The sequence below is a fragment of the Cottoperca gobio genome, chromosome 20 (assembly GCF_900634415.1).
Source record: "Cottoperca gobio chromosome 20, fCotGob3.1, whole genome shotgun sequence".
NCBI lineage: Eukaryota > Metazoa > Chordata > Actinopteri > Perciformes > Bovichtidae > Cottoperca > Cottoperca gobio.
Window position 1 is genome coordinate 17472925 of NC_041374.1, and position 24018 is coordinate 17496942.

The following is a 24018-nucleotide window of genomic DNA, read 5'->3' on the forward strand; positions in this document are numbered from 1 at the left end:
TGATTAATGTCACACACTCTTGTGTGCCACGCTCTTTGTTTAAACTGCCGCTGCCTCCTGCTGCAAAATATTTCCCCTCCTTTTAAAAGACATGTTGCTTTTTCTTCATTTTGTCACACAAAATCTGTGAACTGCAACTGTCATCACAAACACCGCCAACACACTGTTTTATGAGAATGCTGTCTTTTTACATTGTATTAAACTATATTTCTTGAGAGGTGTAATGTTGCTTGACCACTGTTAAGTAAAGCCTTTAACAGAAACACTATTTTCAAATATGTTTGGGACAAAACTGCATCACCTGTGTCCATGTTCATAGAGTATTTCATCGTTCAACTTAAGGTACTTCTAAATGACTGGTGATATTCAAAAAAACATTTTTCATCAACAAATATCATGAAAAGACCCAAACAATGTGTTAGTCAGTAATAATAATACAGATGTGGTGCTCGAGTGAGTATCAGAGACAGCAGGACTACAGTATGTGGGATTGAGTCACAATATACTACAGTGTGTGTGTGCTCATGGTAATGCAGGAACATGTCCCCCAGTGCAACAGTGTGGCTCATCGATTTGTTTTTAGTTCTTTTTGGACACAGAGGAATAAGGTATACCTTAATTGGTAAAAGATTTGGGTATACAAATGTTGATAATAAAAACAATATACAAATCACCAGTCATCCTTCAAAGCTACATTAATAACATAGCAGGCAGCTGTTTTCAGTGAAAAAGCTCTAACAGCCAACTGTGCACTACTTGATCAGCACCAAACAGCAGACAGACACAGTTAGAGATTAGTTGGTGAACATAGTAGAGCATTTAGAGGCTAAAGAGTCAGATAGTCTTCTCAGAAAACAGAGCTAAAATAGAGTGAATATTTATGTTCTTCAGGTGGACATATATGACTCCAATCAAATGTTGATGTTGCTCTGTGTCAGTTGGATGTGTAGTTAAACAGCCTATTAGCCATATCAAGGAAAACACAATAATATAAAGTAACCCAGGACCCCAAGGAGTGTTGCCACTCCAAATGTGGGGCCTCTAGGTGCTGTGGGGCCTGAGCTGAGGGCCCCCTGAGGAACAATTTGTCAACTTCAGGTACAGAGTCCAAATGTCCACAATGCTAAGGGCTAGACTGATGAAGCTTTGTAAACCTCATCCCTGTGCCTAGTCCTCAACGTGTACCAGTTTTGAAGCAAATTGGAGTATGATTATTTTGCAACTACTTTGCCTGAAAAGTAAAAAACTGAGAATCAGCCCGAAAAGGCTAAAATCTAAACATTGTTCAATTGTCTTTGTTTTCACACCACTAAGTATTGGAGATGGGGGGGGGGGGGGGGGGGGAAATACAGTCGAAATCTCAGCCTCTTTGCCCAAGGCATTGTGGAGATATGACCCTGTCCACTTCCATTACCCTGGGCGCTGTACGTATGTGAATAGAACAATGTATGTCAACTTTAGATACCTTAGGCCCAGGGTAATGAAACTGGACCGACTTTGTCCGCTTCACCTACCTTACTGTAGAGCCCAGGGTATTGGAAATGTAAGGTAGTGATGGCAGTGCGATACTGAAGTTTCAATACATGCTTCAAACTCTGAACTGCAATTCCATAGAACCACTGCTTCGAAGCTTGCTACAAATCACGTGACATATGACGTCCGAAGTTTCATTGCCTGAATGAATCACCGGACTGGTTCGCGGTCCAATCAGGTGATTCACCGGCACTGCTCATTTTGATTCTGACAGGTTGAGACAGTTTTGAATTTGAGCGCCTCAGTTTTGAATTTGAGCGTCTCAACACTTTATGGGTTGTTGTCGTAGTATGCGTTGTTGCTGTCTTTATTTTTAAATAGAACATGATATTCAGTCTTAGATGTGTGCGTCAAATAACTTTCAAGCCAAAGATACTTTAAATCCACTGCAGCCTTGCACTTCGCCAGCAGAGGTCACTGTACCTGAAGCTTCGAGTAATGCGCCCATTTTCAAAACAATTGGTTGAAGTGGTTCAGTGCTTCACAAAAGCTTAATTTGCCCATAATGTATGTAAGGGAAGATTCCTGCAGAGATTTCGAGAGCTCTGTCCGGAGGTAAGTGACTTTCTCCTTGTCTATAAAAATGCAGAATATAAGCAACTCAATGAAGATCAGTGGCTGCTGGACTTGGCATTTTTAACCAATCTGACCAACATGTTAAATGAGCTTAATTTAGAGCTGCAAGGAAAAGACAAAACTGTGGTCAACATGATCAGCTCAGTTAATACTTTCAAACAAAAAATGCAACTTCTGTCCTCAAAGCTGCAGCGCCATGCTTTGGGGAGCTGGAGACCCAAGGGAAGTCGTGTGCGCAACTTGACAGTGCGAGCTTAAATGTATTCATGTTCATGTTTAGTGTTTAGGTCAGGCTTTTGTTTAGTTTCATGTTAGTCTGTGGTTGTCATGTGCACTTTGTGTAGATAGATTCACTCATGTCTAGTCTCGTCGCGCACTTCCTGTTTTGTTTTGAAATGTTCCCTTCCCCTTGTGTCATGTCTTGTTGTACTTCCTTCCTTGCTGTGATTGTCTGCCCCATGTTTAAATAGTCCTGTTCCCCCTTGTCTTGTGCCAGTTCGTACTTGTTCATGTGTTGTGAGTATCGTCTAAGTCAGGTCCCCAACCACCGGTCCGTGGTGTAAAAAATAAAATATATGTTGTTTTGAAAGAGGTTTTATTTTGAAAAATCACCGGATACATGTGTCTGTGTGTCTATGTCTCTTGACACATGTCAAGACGTTGGTATCAGTCAAGTGATACTTTACTTCAAAAAATTAAGCCCACAAGCAACAATGAAACAAACGTCTTTAAAGAGCTTTTTTGAAAAAGAGAAAAGACCCAATGAGGTCCTACTTAAAATATGTGTTTATCGCTATAGCCTTCATAACGGCTTCGCCGGCACCCGGCGTTAAAAGACAAGCCCTTGGAGTTTTTTTAAAGAAAAAAACATGAACAAGAAGTACAGAAGCAATTACTGATGGACATCACATCAACAACAAATGCGAGTGCATTGAGAGCGTCATACTTAATGACTAACCGTATTGCTAAAAGAAGAAACATTTTACTATTGGTGAAGAGTCCGTGAAGACATTTTCTTACATGAAACCGGTCCGTGCCGCAAACATGGTTGGAGACCGCTGGTCTAAGTGATCAGGACAGTTTAGCTTTTTCCATGTGTCTCTTTGTGAGTTTTTGTTTTTGTATTTAGATTGATGATATCCTCTGAGAGAGTGATCTTTGTTTAGTACTTTGTGTTATACATTGTTCTACTCCTTATGAGTGATCATTTATTTTGATACTTTGTTTGTTAGTATTCCTCCTTGTGAGCGCTATTGTTTTGTACTTGTTTGCAGTAAAGCATTTTAATTTGTTACTTTACATCCGTCTCGGAGTCGTGCATTTGAGTTCACCATTCTTGTGACTGAGTTCCTTAACAGCTACCTCCTTGACTGCATTATTTGGCTCTACTATTTTATGAGAGTCAGCCTTTTCCCACATGAAGTTAACAAGTCCAAGTACCGATCCAACATGACTGATGATCATTTGGAAGCCTGCTTGAGGCTGGCTACCTGCAGTTACTGACTGGACTATGCAAATGTGGCTGACTCTATTCAGTGCAAGTCATCAGTCATTTTTTCATGTTGCCTTTTGTGAAACGTTAGCTAAGCTTGCTTTGTTTACATGAAGGCCCATATTCTCCAGTGATACATGTTGGTCTGTTTCACTTGCTCGCAGTGTTGTACGGGAAGATCTGCTCCCTTGAGAAAGACATGAGCTAAAATAATTACATTTATATTGCTTTTAAAATGTTGCCTTATCTCGGCGAGTATGATGTACTGAGCCTGGTTCTTTGTGATATCCGTCCCCCCCCTCCTCCAAAAGTGACAGTGACGAACGCAGCGATTTACTAAAGCATTTTTCATCTCTTGCTGACCAGGAAACAAAACAGACGTGCAGTGCTCAGCGCCTCATCACGCTCCTGGTGTTTATGGCCTAGTGTAAATACATGATGCTCCCATTGCAAATAATTACAAAATGATGCTGGCCTCAGAAAAAAATGCTAGATGACATGGCCCCCAAGTTAAAGTGTGACTCATGCTATTTTTGGAATATGCGCTTTTGGTGACTGGCTTTCTGCGAGTGACCAGGCGCTTGCGGGCACTGTTGATTACCCATGTTTTAATTACATTTCAGCTAGTAGCTTAGCCTAGCTCTCTGAACATGATGTTGGTAATGTTACAACTTTATAAGCTAAAGCTAAAGCAAATCTTTTACTTCGTGTTTTGTTTGAAGCATGGGCTCACTATTCTTCTAATGTTGACTGCCTGTTTTGTGTTCATGTGAATGTACAGATAGCCCAGTTGATTTAAACAGTATGAACTTTATTTTAGTGCATTATAGATTGATTTTATTTATGGCTATTGTTTGTATGGTATTGGCAAAAAAATCTTCATGAACCATTAGTTTTAGAGTTGGCCATTGCTTCAGATGCGGATGCTACAGTTGTAGTAATAGTAACCGTAACAGCAGTCCTAGTAAAAGTGTTATTAGTAGTAGTGGTAGTTTCAACAGTAGTAGTGGTACTCAGCTGTAGTAATAGTGTGACATTAAGCAGATGTTTTAGTACTCAGGAAAAAAATATTGGCATCAGCATTGAAAAGCTGCTATCAGTGGAAAGCCTGTTTGATTGTGTCACCTTCATCACTTCAATGCAGGATTTGAGAACAAGACAAATACAAAACAACGAGCAATGGGAGGAGAGAGAAAAGGCTGGTGGCGTTAAAATATGTTTTTTCTTTGCAGCAGATGCCTTGACTTGCTCTCGCTGACTAGTACAGACAAGGCAAACCAATACTGTGACTAGTCACAGACATACACATACACACTCCTCTTTATGTAAATACAAGATTGTGCGCTGATGTGAGAGAGATAGATTGAACCACGTGATGTTAAAGAGAGCATACAGGGAGCCTTTTCAATACTTCAAAAACAGTGAGGGGAAGAAAAATAAACACAGCCTGTTAGCTGTTGGGAATGACCACATTGCCCACTAGTGCTGGAATATGGTATGACACTAGGGACACATCAGATGATTTCATCCTTCCTATTCCAATAAGATAAGTGGTTTCTTTGTATGACACCTTTTTTCTCTCTCTTCTTTCGATTAGGTTTCAAAGTGTGGCCTATTATTGTTATTATTATATACAGTATATGTCTATGCTCTAAAACTGCCACAGACTGCTTATTTATTTGAGCAATATGTAGCTATACAGTCTATATAATATTATAGAAATAAAATATATAGCTTAGTGAAACATAAAAATAAAGTGCCATAGGTGTGATGAGATGTGGTGATTGTGAAGGCCATAGCATAAGATTCAAAGAAAGGCATCTCTATTCTCCGTTATACATGCAAAAATACTTTATACTGTCTTTAGACTGTTGCTTCATCTCGGTGAGTACAATGGACTGAGCCTGGTTCTTTGTGGTATTATCCCGCCCCTCCTCCACTGTGATTGGACGGCTGGGTAAAAAGTGACAGTGATGAACGCAGAAATTATCAGAAAAGCCTGTAAATGTATTTCCTGTGCTTCCCGACCCAGAAAAGCAAATAAAAAAACATTGCAAATCATTTCAGTTTCTTTGACTTAACTTAATACGTGTAATAGTCACAGTGGCTACGGCGGCCAGCTGGACAGTGTGTGTAAGTTACTTACATGTAGCTGTTTCCATAAATACACATGTAAGATGATGTTGTAGTAACTATAACTTTTGAACTCATGACCTTCTGGTGTTCTGTTTGGAAGCAGTATACAAGAAACCCTTTACTTTGATGGAGGACTTACTACTACTTTTTGCATTATGTATACTGAATTAATATTTCAATGTAATTGTCTATGAATAAAGTGATTTATTTTAAAGAACTCTTTTTGTTCCCTTCTGTATTTCCATTTCAATTATTTATTTTAATACTATCCTTAATGTTGCTTAACATAGAAATAAAGAACTCTAATTCAATAAATAATTTTAATAAAAATGATGTGACGATCATATTGGCATACGTCAGGACCATTAATAATTAATCATTTTAACTAACATTGTTCCTGAGAAATCATGTTTATCCATCTTTTGGCACAGTACCCATGAGCCTCAGTTGCTGTTGCCATTGAAAAGAAACTAATCAGAGTTGCAAATCACATTGGTAGTATATTCAAACCCATTCACTGTTGCAGTTGATAACAAAACACCATTGTGCAGAATTCGGCCAGTTGACCCCAAAATCAGAATCGGAATCTGAAATCCTTTATTAGTCCCACAACGGGGAAATTGACCTTGTTACAGTAAAAGAACATATGAGGTAAAGTGGCGAGTAGTTAAATAGAATAAAAATAATATAAGTACAAAGTGGTTGATAAAATGTTGTAAAAGTGAATATTGCACATGGCAGTGATAATTGCACAACAGTGGTGGAATAGTCTGTTTTGGTGTGGTGAAACGTGAACTGATCTAATCAGCAGATTATAATATCTGTTTTGTAATTAGCAGAATCTTTAGCTTCCATCTGCGTTAGGAGCGCATCTGACATGATTTTAAGTTAGCTCTATGGTTGGATGTTTTTTGCACCTTGGGAGTCGTAATAACCTTTTGCCTGATATTTTTAGCTTGTAACTTTGACTTTTTATCAAAGTATCAAAACGTTTCTAACACAGTTGTTAATCTTTTGTACTGATGATTTAATCTTCTCATTTTCAACCCAATCCAAGATGCAAAAGAGATCTAAGTGGGAGTGGCATAACATTTTCGATGAAAACATTTATGGCATTTTACTTCCAGACCAGAGGCATTCAAAATAGCACCTGTCACTTAGGGCAGGGGTTCCCAAACTTTTCAGCCCGCGACCCCCAAAATAACGGTGCCAGAGACTGCCGACCCCCACTATCCCCGGAGGTGAGTGAAACATAAGAAAACGTGCGCACAGGACGCACGCACTAATAGGCATATCCAAACACGGGCATATCGACAACACAAAAACAGAACAGCCCGACAACCATGATAACATTTTACATATAACAATTTACTATAAGACAAAAGCAGAATACGTCAGTCAAAGAAATCTCCATTTAACTTATGAGTGAACATTGTTGCTGACATGTGCAAACTTAATTTTGACACAATACTTTCATTTCCATGTTAGCAGAAGAATATCTCAGTCAAAGTAATAGACATAAACTGCAGCACTGAGTAAACATGTGAACATTGTTGCGGTGCAAATTTACATTTTGGGAATTACTATGTTTCAGCGTTAATTTCACCTAATGAGATGGGTGGGCACTATGCGTGGAGCACAGCAAGTCCATTCTGGGTTTAATTTTGGAGACGGCCACTCGGAGATCATCCTCCACGTTTAGACGCGATCTGTATTTATTTTTAATATATGTCAGTGCCGAGAAAGTCTTTTCGCACAGGTATGTAGAGCCAAACTACGTCAGTACGTCCATTGCAGCCTTGGATAGCTGTGGATATTCCCCCTCGACTGAAATCCAGAACTTAGCATGCGTCTTTGAATTAAAAGCTGTCTTTAAGGTGCGGTCACTTGACAGTTCAACCAGTACGTCCTCCATGTCGGATGACAGATGACTTGCGGTCGTTACAGTGAATGGTGATCTTATACAGTCATATTTTTCTGGAGCTGTTAACCAACGTTTAATTTTGAAAAATAAAATAACTAATAAAATAACTATGTGTTTTTCCTGCCCTCCAGTGGCCAAGAAATATAAATTAAGAAATTATTCAAAAACTATAAAACACCATGAAAATGTAAGAATACAAACATCAATACAAAAACATTAGATGATCATAACACTGCAGAGTGTAAATATATGATATATATTTCTACGTAGGAAATATATTGTATATGTATGTAACACATGAAGTAATATTTGTCCCATGTTATATTTCTAATCCACACTGTATTGCACATGTGTGTAACAAAATAGCATGTTGGTATTATCATTATAGCATGGACTAAAGTTTAACAGGGGCTTTTACATGAAAGCAAATGGCTTTGAACTTTTCAAAATCAACAAATCAAAAGGTGTTTTTTTTTTTACTTTAAAGCCAACATCTTTTGTCAGTTTTTGGTATCCCCAGGTTCTCCTTAATGGTTCCACAAACATGTCTAGAGAACTGACTCTCTAATTAGGAGCAGAGGATGCATTTTAATTACTCCCTACAATGCTTTACATTATCACCCAAAAGCAGACTATACAGGCTGCTTTAACTGCAGTCAAATGAATGTCACTGGTGTAAATAAAACCCAAAATACCTACACAATATTCACATCAAGGGCCTTCTTCATCTCAGACGTTAGATCGGGATTTTAATAATTAGAACATAATAATATTCAGCTGTCAATAAAAGCAAAGAATGTATGGTCACAGCTTTTTACGGATTCTGTAAATGGCATACATATAATATTAAAATCAAACAGCTGTTATCTCTCACAAACCACTGTACATTGTCAACCTTATATGCTTTTACACTGCATACAGTATATATCTAGCAACATAAATATTTATTTATATTGTTGTGGCTATAATTTCAGCAGTGCAGTGCTTACAATTCCCTTATGTATACTATAGGTCATAAGTCACTAACAGGCGGTCCGAGTCCGGAGCCAGACGCCGACCTATAATCAACAAATTATTAAGGGATTTTCAATTTTGACGGGGCACTTCTATTTTAACCAGCGAAGTTTTTCTCGTTTTACGGCACTGGTTTAGCGGTTCAGGAAACTCACAGACCAATTCCATGCGAATTAGGACATCTCACGTAATGCTACTCAGCCAATCAAATATATGCATTCCAGGCGGCAAACATTACGACTCTGAATACAGACAGATGAGAGGCGAGTGACAGACGGAAAGCGATTAGGCGAGTTAGCGATACATACAGGGAGAGAAGCCGGAGAGACGAGTGAGCCGCAGACAGAGAGAGAAACACAGACGGAGAGACAAGTGAGCCGCAGACAGGGAGAGAAACACAGACGGAGAGACAAGTGAGCCGCAGACAGGGAGAGAAACACAGACGGAGAGACAAGTGAGCCGCAGACAGGGAGAGAAACACAGACGGAGAGACAAGTGAGCTGCATACAGGGAGAGAAACACTGACGGAAGACGAGTGAGCCCTGGACAGGGAGAGAAACACAGACTGAGAGACGAGTGAGCCCTGGACAGGGAGAGAAACAGAGACTGAGAGACGAGTGAGCCGCAGACAGGGAGAGAAACACAGACGGAGAGACAAGTGAGCCGCAGACAGGGAGAGAAAAATAACTACACATGGCGCTCTCAACGAAGAGAAAAGTGGACAGTGAAAACAGTGGCCATGTGAAACGCCACTATGAGACAAAGCACAATGTTTTTGACCAAACATACCCACTCAAGTCTGAACTGAGGTCACAGAAAATAATGTTCCGCACCTTTGCTTGAGGAAATTATCTCTAACTGGACCTCTTTGAATTTTAGTTGAATACCCCTGCTATAGGTGCAGTATTAAGCATTAGAATATTGTTCTTCTTCCACTGGATGACTTACCAAAAGGAGATGGCATCAATTGCAGCTACAGTGGAGTTTAAGAGAAAATGTTTTAACATTATTAAAACAAATGTCTGTTGAAAGTCACTTTTGGAAACACTTCTACTAATAATGTTTAGCATCACAAGTTGTCCTTAAACAATCTACTGGTTATCTGCCAGAAGCTCAGTTTAGATTCCACATAAATATAAATAGTTGTATTATCAGAAGTATTGTCATCAGTGGTAGTCACCATAATAGCATTAAAAGCATAAATCTACCTTATGATTTCTTATTTAGGGAAGAAAAACAGATTGGCAGTTATAGTAATAGTCGATGATCTGATGTACGTAAGCTACTACATTGCATTAACAATAAGGGATTGCATCCTTACTCCGAAAACATACCAGAGCATAGGCAAAGTGCAGCCTGCAGCGAACTGCCATACAATGTCTATGGAAAGCTGCTGCAGTGTGAAGAATTAATAGAAACTTACAGTGGAAAGCCCCCAGCTTCACAGAAAAAGTAGTGTCAGCTGAAATTAACACCTGGCCAATTAAAAATGCCTAATATGGTCAGGCATGGCTAAATGGCAGGGATACAAGCAGGTCTGGCCTAACATAAAATACCTCAAAGATGCTAAAGTCAGCAACAGCTAGCCACGGGGTGAGATCATCTTACATGTGATGAACAAGTTATCATTATGGAATTGTGCATTGGAGTGGTATGTAAGGGAAATGGAAGGAGGAATATTGTCCCTCCTCCAATTTCCACTAATGAGGAGCAAAGTATGGGCAGCATAAATCAGGTGTTTCGCTGTCCACTTGTTGGTCTGGTGCCGGCACCTTGTCTGGGTTTAACTCTTTTCTGTAAAGAATAAACTATTTTGCATTGGACTGATCGTCTCCAGTGAATTCTTTTTAAACCTGCTAAGACTCTTACAGTTTCACAACTGTACTGAAGTTACCACCGTAAGAGAATTATTGAATTTTCTTTGCAGACTTTTCCTCCGACATTACTTATGTTACAAAGAATTTCTTTACGCCTGAAACATATGAACATGTCTCCTGGCCGAAGAAAAATTTAATTATCTCAGCAAACAGCACTTAGCCGCTTCCTGGTGTGTTTTCTGTATAAGTTTAGAAAAAGTGATTTAGTGTCAGTGATTCGGAAATTTTAAACCACACTGAACAAAATTCTTAAAATCACCAAAGGGATTCACAATTCAACTGTGGTATCTTTTATATTATAGAAAAATTACTTTAGCTCCGTAAATCCCTGAATCAGATCAAGACTGCAACATTAAAACTGCTTTTGTTTTTATTAAATAAAATGACATTTTCTCATGATTTACAATCTTTTTTTTATCCGTCTCAACTTTGAAGTTTCCCAGCTGAGGAATTGTTTGGGTGTACTATAAGGAAGTGTAGAAAGATCATTGTCAGAAACATGATAACCCGCTTCATGGCTTTATGACCATGTTGTAATACCCTATGCTAATACTATGATAAGCATGTGTGTGTGATTAGAGTATAAGAATAAGTTTTGTTAAGTAATTTGAGAGCAATACAAATCATAATTCAAGAGCACAAGTTGATCACGTTTTTGACACCTGCTTGGCTTTGTATTTTTTAAATTGATTGCATTGATAATTAGCTATACACCATAATACAATAATTAGAACAGTATTTTAGAGTCAACAACCTCAATACCAGAATAATGCTGGCCAAACTGGTCAAGGTTTGAGCCTTTGCGCCTATTTTTTATGCTGAACTGGGACTTTGAGAGGACTTATCTTCGGTTTTCAAATGATATACAACCCTCTTCTATCTCCCTCAAAATCCAACTGAGACAAGCTGTAGCAGTTGTTGGTGTAATTATGTGATCACTGGACATCACAAAAAAAGAAATCCTGACTTCCTCTCCCTTCTCTTCCTCCAACTCCTTCTCACTCATGTTTCAGTCAGTGGAAAGATGAATAGGCAGCTGTTACTCCTTGTACTTCAATTAATCGACTGTAATGGAGATGAGCTGATGGAAGGGCCGAGAAAATGAAACTAAGAACTGGAAGTAGGAGGAGGAAAAGGAAAAGGAGGAGGAGATGACAGTGTAAGCCTGGGGAAGAGAAGGATAGGAGAAGACAGTAAAGGAGTGAAGAGGTATGAAAGGGAATAGGAGATATGCGAGGGGATGGGATGACAGGGAGACGCTGAGATATCGGGGGATTACAAGCGCAGCCAACCCAGGAAGATGTTAATGTGGGTTCCTCATTTAAAATCATATTGTCAATTTCTCTCTCTCCCACTCTCCCTTCAATCTCCCTTTCCCTCCTACACACAAACACAGGCAGAATGTAAACTAAGTGCTTGCACAGTGTTCCCATATGCAGTGATTGTGAGGCTGCATAACAAGGGTTATCTTGTAAAGCTATATTTTTGCTGAAACACTCGAGTTATATTAAAAATTTAAGGAACATTCAAACTGATCCCTTAGGATATTCAGTGATGTCAAACAGAGACATTAACAGCTTCTGTCCAGCAGATGCCACCAGAGGAACAGTCCACTCTCTGATCTCTGCAATAAATTACTACAGCGACAAATATCCCACTACAGAAGGTTTGAAGGCGTGGTTCCCAACCCCTTTTGCGTGTAACCTCTTAAATCATGTCTGATCTGTTGAAAATGTATGTATCCAGGAATTAAAGTATTTTTCCCCTTATAAGACCATTTTACACCACTTACCAGACAATGGCTGGTAAAAATATGCAAGCTAGTGGATTTGTATCACTAATGGGTGATATTAGGTGAATGGGTCAAATACATCGACGGCTGGAATGCTGAACACAACAAAAACATATTTGAAGACATCAGTTGGGCTCTGGTAACTTTTCATGATTAGGTGTTTTTATTAAATGTTCAAAGGAGGCAGGAATTTAGAGCTTCACAGCAACTTTAGTGTGCATACTAAGCAGAATGTTTTAGTCTAACCATTTGTACCCTTTCTTTTATTGTAAACTGAGTGACCTCAATGTATTTGATTACACCTCTTATGCCGCCACTTTTTAAGACAATATGATAGCTGATGCAGTGACTTTGAGTCATTATAGTAGGCTTAAAATTGTCTCAACTCCTCCCTCGTCTATCAGATCCAAAGCTACACAGGTTTTCTTCTCTCAGCTCCTGTTAGATGAGTGCATTCTGCATTGTTACTGCCAGAATCTCACTTAATAGAACTATAAATGACATTATCAATAGCAAAGCTGTGAAACTTTGCAGTGCATTTCTTATTGATAAGCCAACCACATATCTCCACTCCACTGATTTGCATGTCCTAGTTCAAGTTGAACATTTTTCTTTGTACATTGAGAAATCAACAAAACTTAAATCGAAATGTATTTTCATATATTTTTAAACCAGGGTTTAAGTGCTGACCATGTGAGTGCACAGATGCCTAGATATTTTGTTGCCTATCTTCTACTGTATGTCTCTGTAATGCACACGATAAAATAAATGAAAAAACACCCCTTAGACATTAATAAACCTGGTATGTCTGGATTCTGAAATTTAAACACAGACAATACTAAAGACTTGAGTTCCTCTTAAGACTACTTTCCTATGGAAATGAATGTAAATACAGTACAGTCCAACAGATGGAGCCACAGTTTCCTCACAAGCACCACTCTTAATGTTGTGTTGTGTCTGCTCATCACTCTTTCTGCCTATTTGGAACCTTCTATGCCACTACACCATTTTTTTTTTAAATGTTCACGGCCTTACTTATTGCTTTACACAATGCCTCTACTTTTATGATTAATATGACAATACATTACACTTAGCACAACCATAAAATGCACCCAATGACTGTACATCTTGTTTCATGTTTGTGTTTGCATTGTTTATTTGTTAATATCGCAGGTCTAAATTCTATTTCAACTGTTATTTTTGGTGATAAATGTAATTATTTTAAAATTGATTCCACCATTCAAATATCATCATAGTGTTTTATTCCTTCCATAAAATTGTTACTATTGCCAATTCGGAATAAATATTTATAAAGTAATGAGACACATACTGCTAACCTTCACTTAATAATACTATATTTCATTGACTTGCATATTAAACCGCTTGTTTTATATAATTAGTTTTGTAATATAAGGAATGTTTTGTAAGTCATGCTAGAAAAAATGTCAGCTTTCAATCACACAATTCATCTTCTGTCAATCAAGAATAAAAGGGCAAAGCCAGATTTGTTGTTGCAATCTGGTACATAAAATACATGGTAAATATATATATAAGGTCTTTATAGTAGTTATGACCTTAAACCTGTGATGAACTTTTTTTTCTTCTAGTAGCTTGTCTTTTCTAAAAGTATTAACTAGTAGGCTAGTATGGCCTATTTATGTCCTGAATTCTGAGGTGAACCGTTTTTCTAAGTAGGTACAGTTACAAGATGAAGTGAACAGTATTTTCCAGCAGGAAGCTCTTATCCACTGCGCTCTGCCTCCTCAAATCCACTGCAGCTCTCTGCTCTCGGAAGGATAACGATGCAAGAGAGTAGAGAGTGATGTGGGTAGAAACATGTTTATGGAATGGTAGGTGGACGGGGGCAGAGACGAGGAGAAAAGCGCGTTATCTGATTGGCTGTGAAGTATTGGTACCCAGCTCTATCCGACAAATTTATCTCGAATATGACCAGAAGTGGAACCTTCAAAATAAAAGCATATTTTGAATTGAAATTTCCTAAATCAACAATAAAACAGATTTTCAAATACATCGAATTGTTAAACACGTATTTATCACATGTTAATAATAGCAAATGTATTTTAAATAAAAACTATTGACCAAGAACCGTTTAAAACCGTCACAGGTCACGGCTTTGTAATGGCCTATTTTGCTAGTGGCCGGAATATGTATGTTGTATTATGTCTAGCTTTACTCTGGTCCACAGAAAAAGGAAAAGATGTAACTACAGCCTCTGTCGCGTGCCTCATCGGCGCTTTATACTGTACGTTGTTTGTTTGTGTTCCTCCTGCTTTTTACCGTCGAAATGGAGCTTGTTGGAAATTAGCAGGCGTGTACCTCTTCGAGTTCTCAACCTTACTTGTGGAGAATGATCCACCGGCAGGTTTTTTTTATCCCAGGTAGGTCGCCTCCATTGTTGCTGTGTAACGTGAGGTGATGTATCCTATCATATCAGTCTCCAGCAGCGGCCCATCGCTCTGTAGCCCGCATATATGTGCAATTTTCTCCCGTGTGATGGAAACGATACGCTGAATTCTGTTCAAAACATCGAGTGATTATGCTTGGTTAATCAGCAATTGCAAATAACAGGAAATAACTTAAGAACATATGTCTGTCTCTGGTTTTCTTTATTCAGTATAAAGTCCATATCGGTTAAGCAACTAAAGTGAAAATGTTTTTTTTTTTAGAGGTGGTTCAACCTGCGGCCAAACACTGTTCTCCCGTAGCTTCGTTGCTAGCAAGCCACATCATTCCTAAAAGTTGGCTTTGTTTTAGGCCAAATAAAAAAGCCATATTGAGTTATTGTGAACGTTCGGATGTGTACTGAATCAAAGAGTGGATACGAATATGACTTGAGCTATTTTTTAATGTAAAATTTCAATATTTGCAAGTAGCCTAAGCAACGTAACATTGAAGACATATATTTTATGAATGATGTATGACGCTGGAGATGATCTGGGCCCAAGCCTACAGCTTCGCCCTACTTGCTCTTGATTTGGGATGTACTACCAGCCGTAATACAAGGAGAGGCTTCCCCCTCCCTCTTTGTGGGGGATTCCCATCCTCAAAATCCTCTTAAAGCAACAAACGACGGGGGCCTTTTCCTTTTGTTTTCCTCTGTGCTTAGGTGTCATGCAAATCAGTCGCCTATAATAAAAAAGAAATAACAAACAAGATGTAAGTGTGAGGACAATTGCTATTATCAAAGATTAAAAAAACATGTATCAAGATTTCCTGAGAAAATTATAATAAAAATAGGCCAGTGGTGTTTATAATTTCACCAATTTAGTACTGAAGCAGAACAACCAAATAGTCTCTCCAAAACAACCTGGTATGTTCCTGGTAAGACATCACAACTGAGTCCTGTTCCAGAAAAGGCACACATAATTACTTTGATAAGCTGCTGGCTGCATTCATCATACAGTGCTGTATATAGAATTTGTATTGATTTACAGTACAGTATGTTGCCCTGTGCCAGATATGCAGTAGGCCCTCTGTCACTCACCCCAAACTAATTTACCTCTGTGCTAGTAAGAGTTGTATGTTACATGTTAAACTAGTCTTAACTAGTCTTTGTGAAAGCCAGACTTGGAATATTGTTGTTTTTCAAGAACTGGAGATTTGACTTATATGATATGAGATGGTTGACATTATAACAAATGGATAATTCAGGCCTCAGTGGCAGGAAATTCACTGAGATAGTTGTAGTTGTCCAGGCCAGGGATATTCACAGTTCAATGATGACACCTGCTGAGACTTTTATTTTTTATTTTTCAGTTGCAGAGCCAAACAATGTTCAAAGCTATGGCACAAAAATTGGTGGCTTGTTCAGTTTTTGATTAGCCATGCCAGCAACGCTGTCGGTCTGTTGGTCAATCCACCACTTTGGTCCAAACAAAAAATAAAAGAATTCTCTACTTGAAGGATTTCCATGAAATTTGGAATATTTTGGCGATTCCTTAACCCTTTCCCTTAATGCCATCAGTTTTTGGGATTTAATATCCCAGTCTGTCAGTATACATTTGCTTCAGTTACCACCAACTCTCTAAAGATTTTAAATACAGGCAAATGGCTTTGAGAATTACAGTTTCTTTTAGTTTTATTTGCACAGGTTTAGTAGCCACTGTGAGAAAAAGGAGCTTGATAAGACATGTGAGGCAAAGATACTGTGTGAGGTGAAAGGGACAGGTGCATGTTTTAAAAACAGGACCACAGGAAGGTAGTAATTGTAGTTTAAGCCCTCTGATTTGGAGTCATAACTCAGTCAAATCTGAACACATTGTAGATATCATTATCTGTTAATGTCACAACAAACAGCTTAAAAATCATTGGAAAAAAAATCCACTCCTTAAGTCTAGAACTTGCCTGAGAATCATCACGTTTTAAAGTTTGCTACTGTATCAAAATCATTATTTGATAGTTATGTCACTGGTCACTGGGTATTACGAGATGAATCTTTTCTTTCATGGAAAATCGAAATAAATTGTATGTTCATAATAAAACATTGACTGATAAATAACTTACATTTTCTCCAAAACTGTACCAAGTTACAGGACCTTCTCTCACTCTTACTCAAACTAATCTTAAAATAAAAGTGCTCCAGCTGAAAATGAATTGGAGTATATCTTTATCTAACATGTTTTACATTCCCAAAGTAAAGGGGTGCAACATACTGTATCTGTACAACATCACACAGCAGGTACACTTTGACGATTTTCAACCGACTTAGTATGTGGGTGGTATGTGAAAACAATTTATTTTCCTCCGTGTTAACGGCGGCGGTAGCTTCCAACCGAGCGGCAAAGTCGTTTACGTATACATTGCAACGATACAAAGCCAGTTGGAAATCAGCAAATTTCCCTTTAAAGTCCTTTCCTCCACAGCCTATTTTGGACTTGGAGGTGTTACTAATTGCGAGCTTTATGTCTTCTTCACCCCCACTGGAGAACTCCCACACCAACGACATGTGTGATTAACTGATAACTGGCTGGTTTCAACCAACCAATCGATCCAACAAGAAAAAAAAAGCAACAATTAAACGCTTATTCGGCATTGTGGAGACTCCACAAGGAATATCAAAATAACAAGTGTTATATGTTTGTATTATTGTCCAAGACCTGATCCAATTATCTCAGCAGAATTAGTTAAAGGCCACCATTTGCCGTAATAGAGTAGTACAATATATCTATCTGTAGTAAAATGTTTTTTTCAGTATCTTTTTCATGAGACACATATCAGGTTTCCCTTGAAGTAGAAAGTACAGCAACCATGGAGTTAAGGGTTTATGTGGAGAGCAATGACATTAGATCATAGCTATGGTTACCCAACCTTGGATGAACAATAAGCTGAAGGACGACTACCTTAGAGTGATCAGGCAGATCATTACTTATCATTTCGTACTGGATCATTTAATTTCCCAGCAGATGCATGCTAATCTAATTCACCATTCATAATATAAAGTAATTGATACGCTATCAATAGGCTCTGTATACGTTCATATACATTGTATATGCTAATTTTCATATTCGCCAGCATACGTTTCTTCCATACGGAACTGTGTGACAGGGCCTTAAGCTGATCTGTTCTCTGGCATGAAGCTGATCCGGTGAAAGGAAAAGTTAGCATGGTAGCTAACCCCTGAGAATGCACTTCCTGTTGCTGATGGACAGTAACATCCTTCCAGTAGTTTGCATGGTGTAAAGCATAGGTCTTCAACAGGGGGATCGCAAAATAGTTTGAAGATAAAGCAATAAAATAAATTATTATTATTATTTCATTTTTTTTTTAAATGTGTTTCTTTGCGTATTCACATTCCATCCTCCGCTGTACTTCGCGAAGGGCGGCGACACATACCTACACTCAGAGACAGAGTGGAGGAAAGGAGAGGGATGAACTAAAAGAAATTATACCAGTTTGGGGGTCCTTGGCCTGAAAAACGTTGAAGACCCCTGGTGTAAAGCTTTATGTGTGACTTAGCAGCAGGAAGTGTTATCTTATTTATTGTTAATAGCCTTACTGAAATTTTGATAACAAATGTAAATAAGATTGGACAAAAAAAAACTGAGGTGGCATGCACAATTACTACTATATTGTAGCATATTGTCTTCACAAAAAAATGACATTAGCAAGGTGCTAACTACACTGCCATCTGATTCACATGTATATCCATTTTAATTCATCATGCATTCTTAACTTCACTTTAACGTTGTAATGCTTACAATTTTAGCCCTCCTTGAGCAGTTACGTTGTCACAAATAAAAGAGGAAGAGCAACTGCTCTATCTGTGCACGTTTAGTGTAGCTGTTCGTGAATGTAAGCGGAGCTGTTCGTTCCTTCTGCTCCCTCGCACCAGGCCGCTCCGCTCAATATTGCTCTGCACTCAACTCAGATTCCACCCCGCTCAACTCAAATCGCTCACTGCTTCCTACAAATACCAACGTTTAAACCAAATATCAAATTTTCAGCGCAGGGCACAGAGTATCTCTGCTCGTCTGCTTGGCCGGGACAGAGGTGGGCGGGATTTATTACTTTCTTCCTGTTTTGATGCTGGTAGATGTAGGGCTCAGGCATGCTTTAAACTCATGGTGTGAGCGTTACTGGAGCAAAATAGGAGCAGGAGATAAGGCAACTTAAAAAAAAGAATGTTATGCACTGCATACACAATCCTCCCACTCCTTGCTCACTCGCACTACACTCAGTTTGTGTTTTTGGCCTCTTGAGGGCAGCAGAAATTGTTAACACATAGTATATTGACATATAATCACCTATTTATATTATATGGTGAACTTTTTACAAACTGTTGCTTATTTACACATCCAAAAGTACAGTCCATCCTTCACAGTGTTTCCCCTAGGTTTACGGCTTTGGAGGGGCGCTCACTGTACGGGGAGATTGTGTGCGCGTGCGTGGCGCGGTTTCTATTTAGTTCTCCCCTCTCCTTTCTTCCGCTCTGTAAGTGTGTGCGCACGTGTGTGTGTGTCAGCTGCGAAGCCCCGCCCTTAGTAAAACGGAGTGAAGAAGAGAATGTGAATGCGCAAAGTAGACAGTACAAACTGAAACGTGCACATAAATTAGATCAATAGCATAAGCGTTTAGTTTATTTAATAAAAGAGCACCTGTGAGTGTGAAAAGTGAGTTGTGAATAATGAAAATATATATTTTTTTAATTTAAAAAGAAAAAAAAAACACCTTGAATTTCAGGCAGGGCGCTAGGCTACGTTGGCGGGGCGCAGCGCCCTTCCAAGACAATGGTAGGGGAAACACTGCTTCTTTTGGAATTGTTTTTGTGTCCATCAGATGACTATAAGTTCCATATTATACTTTCTCTTTCTCTTTTAGCTCTGTTTTTGGTCCCTACCAACTCTTGAGAATAATATCAGGTTATTTGGCTGCTAAATGCTCCACTATGATCACCAGCTTGTCACTAGGGCTGCACAGTATGAGGAATATGCAATAACGCTGTTGAATACAATATCAAGTTTACCTGTATATGTGGTTTTATTATTTGCAACATTCATTAATTGAACAAATTGAACATTTAAACCTTTAAGACCAAAAACATTATAGTAACATTTTCAAGTGCAGTTTTCTACTAATTCCCTCTCTCTTACTAACTAACTCAAAAAATCCCTGAGAATATTTACTAAGGAGCTGCAGTGTTCTACCAGTTTACTGCTATTTTCTTCTTTGCTCCGATAACCAATTCCGATCATCTGTTCAGACATAGGGAGAGCAGAGCGAAGTTTTGGAGTGGAGCAGGCATAGTAAATCATCTAGGGTTATGATTCTCTGTTAAAAACAACCAGTTGATATTACATTGAATACAGCCCACAAACAGCCATATTGCATCATAGGTTTCCTACCAGAGGGAACCACACTCACTGGACTATTTCTAAGAAAATTACATTATACCATATTTCTGCTAATATTTTCTTCCTTTGATGGCTTGCCTCTCTGCTGCAGCAATGCTAAACCATGTGACTATCCATAAATGCACATGAAAAAACTGAGAGATGTAAAAATGAGAAGTTGTTTTTGTTGCTGTCCTGAATATGTTTTTTAATTGAACATCATTGCACGCTCTGATGTTATGTCTGTCCTTGCTGCATATCTCTGTTCTCAATGTTTCTGTGTGGAGGTTACATTGTATTTGTCTCCCTGTTTCCTCCTGTTTGTCCATCTGTGCTTCTGCTCCTTCTTAATAATTCATATTTTTATCTCACAAAGATAAAGTATGAAAATCTGATGATAGTTTCTTTCCTGCAATCAAATGCCATACTTGACTCCCCCCTACATTCACAGCCTCTGCTTTTTGTTTCTATGGTTTGTAACACACCGCCCTTCTCCTCCCACTTCCTTCAGGTTTTGGTCTGCTTTGGGTGACTGGTCAATATGCTGATGCAGCTCTGTAGTATCAAGGTCAGTGACCCCCCCCACCCAACACCACCCTCTCCATTTGCCTGTTTACCACCACCCAGTTTGTCTGTAGGTTTATGGGATTTTGAAGTTTGTCTATAGGCTTATGGGATTTTGAAGGCGGTTGCCAAGACCAATATACTATATAGTTATGTACATTGGACTTTAATACATTTTGTATTGACATTCAGTATCTTCAAATGTGATTGTGTTTCTGCCAAAATATAATATTACTGTATTGAATAATTATTATTGTATATATTATTTGGCAAATCAATGAAGAAAAAAAATACATATTGGTACAACCCTTGCCTAAATCAGTAATGATGCTGGCTTTTCACTAATATTCATATACAGTAGCATTGTAACACAAGCATTTTTTTACTGTGCATGCACATAACCCTTCTTCATCACCAACTGCACGCACAAAGTGCCTCAGCATTTAGAACAACCCGTCAAGGCTGGCAGAGTCGTGCCCTGAAGCTTCTTTCCAACTAGAGCATTCTCTGATCTGATGGAAAACTCTTCCTCACATTTGGACTTGCTGGTAATGATGCTGCATCTTGCAGTGATCACAGCATCCATGCTGAACAGACACTGAACTCTGAGTCGGTCATGCCACACCTTCAGCTGTATAGGTACTCAGTGTTTCCCCTAGGTTTACTGCTTTGGGGGTGCTCCCCTCTCCTTTCCTCCGCTCTGCAGGTGTCTGAGCACAAGTGTGTGTGTCAGCTGCGAAGCCCCGCCCTTCGCAAAACGGATCGAAGGAGAGAATGTGAATGCGCAAAGTAGACAGTACAAACTGAAACGTGCAAATACATTAGATCAATAACATAACCGTTTAGTTTATTTAATAAAAGAGCACCTGTCAATGTGAAAAGTGAGTTGTAAATAAGAAATTTGAGAAGAAAAAAAACCACCTTGAATTTCAGAGGGGGCGCAGCGCCCCTCCAAGACAATTGTAGGGTAAACACTGGTGCTGAAAGGTTCAAATGTACACGTTCACAGGTTCTTGACTGATTAATTGACTGCTCATTGCTACAGGATTGTATTTTTAGGGTGTTTCTGATATTTTATCCATCTAAAGTTGGTCAATTAAAACAACAGAAATGCCTTATTTATGGTTGTTGCTTATTTACACTTGAAAGCATTTTAGTTTTTTTTCACCATGAACAAAATAACACAAAAACACTACAATAAGATATGCAAGCCAGTGCAAAGAAAACCACTAATAACTGAATCAGAACTTATCTGGCACAGTCTGGACAAGAACTCCTAAAATAAGGTTTTCAATTATGCTTATCAAAGTGCTATGCTAAAATATTACGGTCCTGAACTCAGTTTGCGATTTATCTTTATGTAGTAGACAAACATACAGCAGGTAAAATGAGTATTGAACACGTCACCATTTTTCTCAGTAAATATATTTCTAAAGGTGCTATTAACATGACATTTTCACCAGATGTCGGTAACAACCCATGCAATCCACACATGCAATGAAACCAAAACAAATAAGTTCAGAAATTAAGTTATGTGCAATAAAATGGAATGACAAAGGGAAAAAGTATTGAACACGCTCAATGAAATGTTTTTAATACTTCGTACAAAAGCCTTTGTTGGTAATGACAGCTTCAAGATGCCTCCTGTATGGAGAAACTAGTCGCATGCATATGCTCAGGTCTGATTTTGACCCATTCTTCCACACAAACAGACTTCAAATCTTGAAGGTTCCCTGGGCCTCTTCTATGAACTCTGATCTTTACTTCTTTCCATAGATTTTCTATTGGATTAAAGTCCGGCCATTCTAGCAGCTTTATTTTCTGTCCCTGAAACCATTTGAGAGTTTCCTTGGCTGTGTGTTTGGGATCATTGTCTTGCTGAAATGTCCACCCTCGTTTCATCTTCATCATTCTGGTAGATGGCACCAGATCCATTCATCCTTCCTTCAATTATATGAAGTTTGCCAGTGCCGTATGCTGAACAAGAGCCCCACAACATGATGTTCCCACCCCAAACTTCACTGTTGGTATGGTGTCTTTGGGGTGATGTGCAGTGCCATTTGACCTCCAAACATGGTGTGTATTAAGGCATCCAAAGAGTTAAATTCTGGTCTCATCTGACCAAACTATATTCTCCCAGTATTTCACAGGTTTGTCTAAATGTTGTGCAGCAAACTTTAAACAAGCTTCAACGTGCTTTTTCTTCAGCCGGAGTCTTGTGTGGTGAGGGTGCATACATGGCGGTTGGGTGCATTACTTATTGTTTTCTTTGAAACAATTGTACCTGCTGATTCCAGGTCTTTCTGAAGCGCTCCACAAGTGCTCCTTGGCTCTTGGACAACTCTTCTGATAATTATTTTCACTCCTCTGTCAGAAATCTTGCGAGTAGCACCTGGTCGTATCAAACTGAGAATGTCTCACCGGCGACGGCACGTTCATTAATCTACCACCTGTGGCAATCACGACTCAAAGTGGGTCAAAGGCTCTTGTAAAGAATTAATATCTGAAACAAAGACAGCCTCTGCTCCGGTGTCCGGTTACCACCGTGGGCCCCTGTGCAGCCTCTTTCAATTGAGAGCTGCTGGGAAGGGGATAGGAGCGGAGGTGGGTCCTCTAACCACCGTTTAACCACTGGCCTGACTCACGGGAGCTAGGCGACCGTCTCTACCGGGCTCACCACCCCCTTTATTATTGGGGTCACGGCGCTTTCCTCGCACAACTTTCCTGTGCCTTGCTATTTAACCTGTCCTCCAGTACAAATACCTCCGTCTCAAGATAACGAGAAATACATCAACCACGGTTGCTTCAATCAAAATTACATCATTCAAAGAATAAGCATTTCACCAGCAATTTTACTCATCCCTTGGCCTGTGGAAATCTAACAGCTATAAGATTCCGTCGAGACCGAACACCTGGTCGGCTCGGGGAAGGGTCCCGAATTTTGGTATGTTATCTCTAGCCTGTGTGTTATGGGGTGTGTAGTTTCTGGTAAAAATCTGTAATGTGTGCCGTAGTGTGGATTGCACTGATGCTAACCTCCCAGGGAATGTCACTGGATCCCGCGAAGAGACTCCTCCTCGCTCTGTCTCGGTCCTCTCAATGAAGGAAAGAAAAACTCTCGGATAAAGGCTTTCTTAAGTTTTCACAACACTTTTATTTAGTTCAATATCAAGTTATAAATGTAATACAAAGAATCAAATTTTAAAGGTTAACGATATGGAAATAAACCATGTGTCTTACTCCAAGTGTTTGGTTATTGG

The 24018-nt window shown here is 39.0% G+C and overlaps 1 protein-coding gene across 1 annotated transcript in view; it reads left to right on the plus strand.

Moving 5' to 3' along the window:
• The first annotated feature begins 14561 nt into the window (after positions 1-14561).
• Positions 14562-24018, plus strand: part of hecw1a (HECT, C2 and WW domain containing E3 ubiquitin protein ligase 1a) — a 98161-nt gene continuing 88704 nt past the window's right edge. The window contains exons 1-2 of the mRNA XM_029458263.1: positions 14562-14743; positions 20706-20762. Of these exons, the coding sequence (XP_029314123.1) occupies positions 20736-20762 (27 nt within the window). The 5' untranslated portion in view covers positions 14562-14743; positions 20706-20735. The remainder of the gene's footprint in view (positions 14744-20705; positions 20763-24018) is intronic.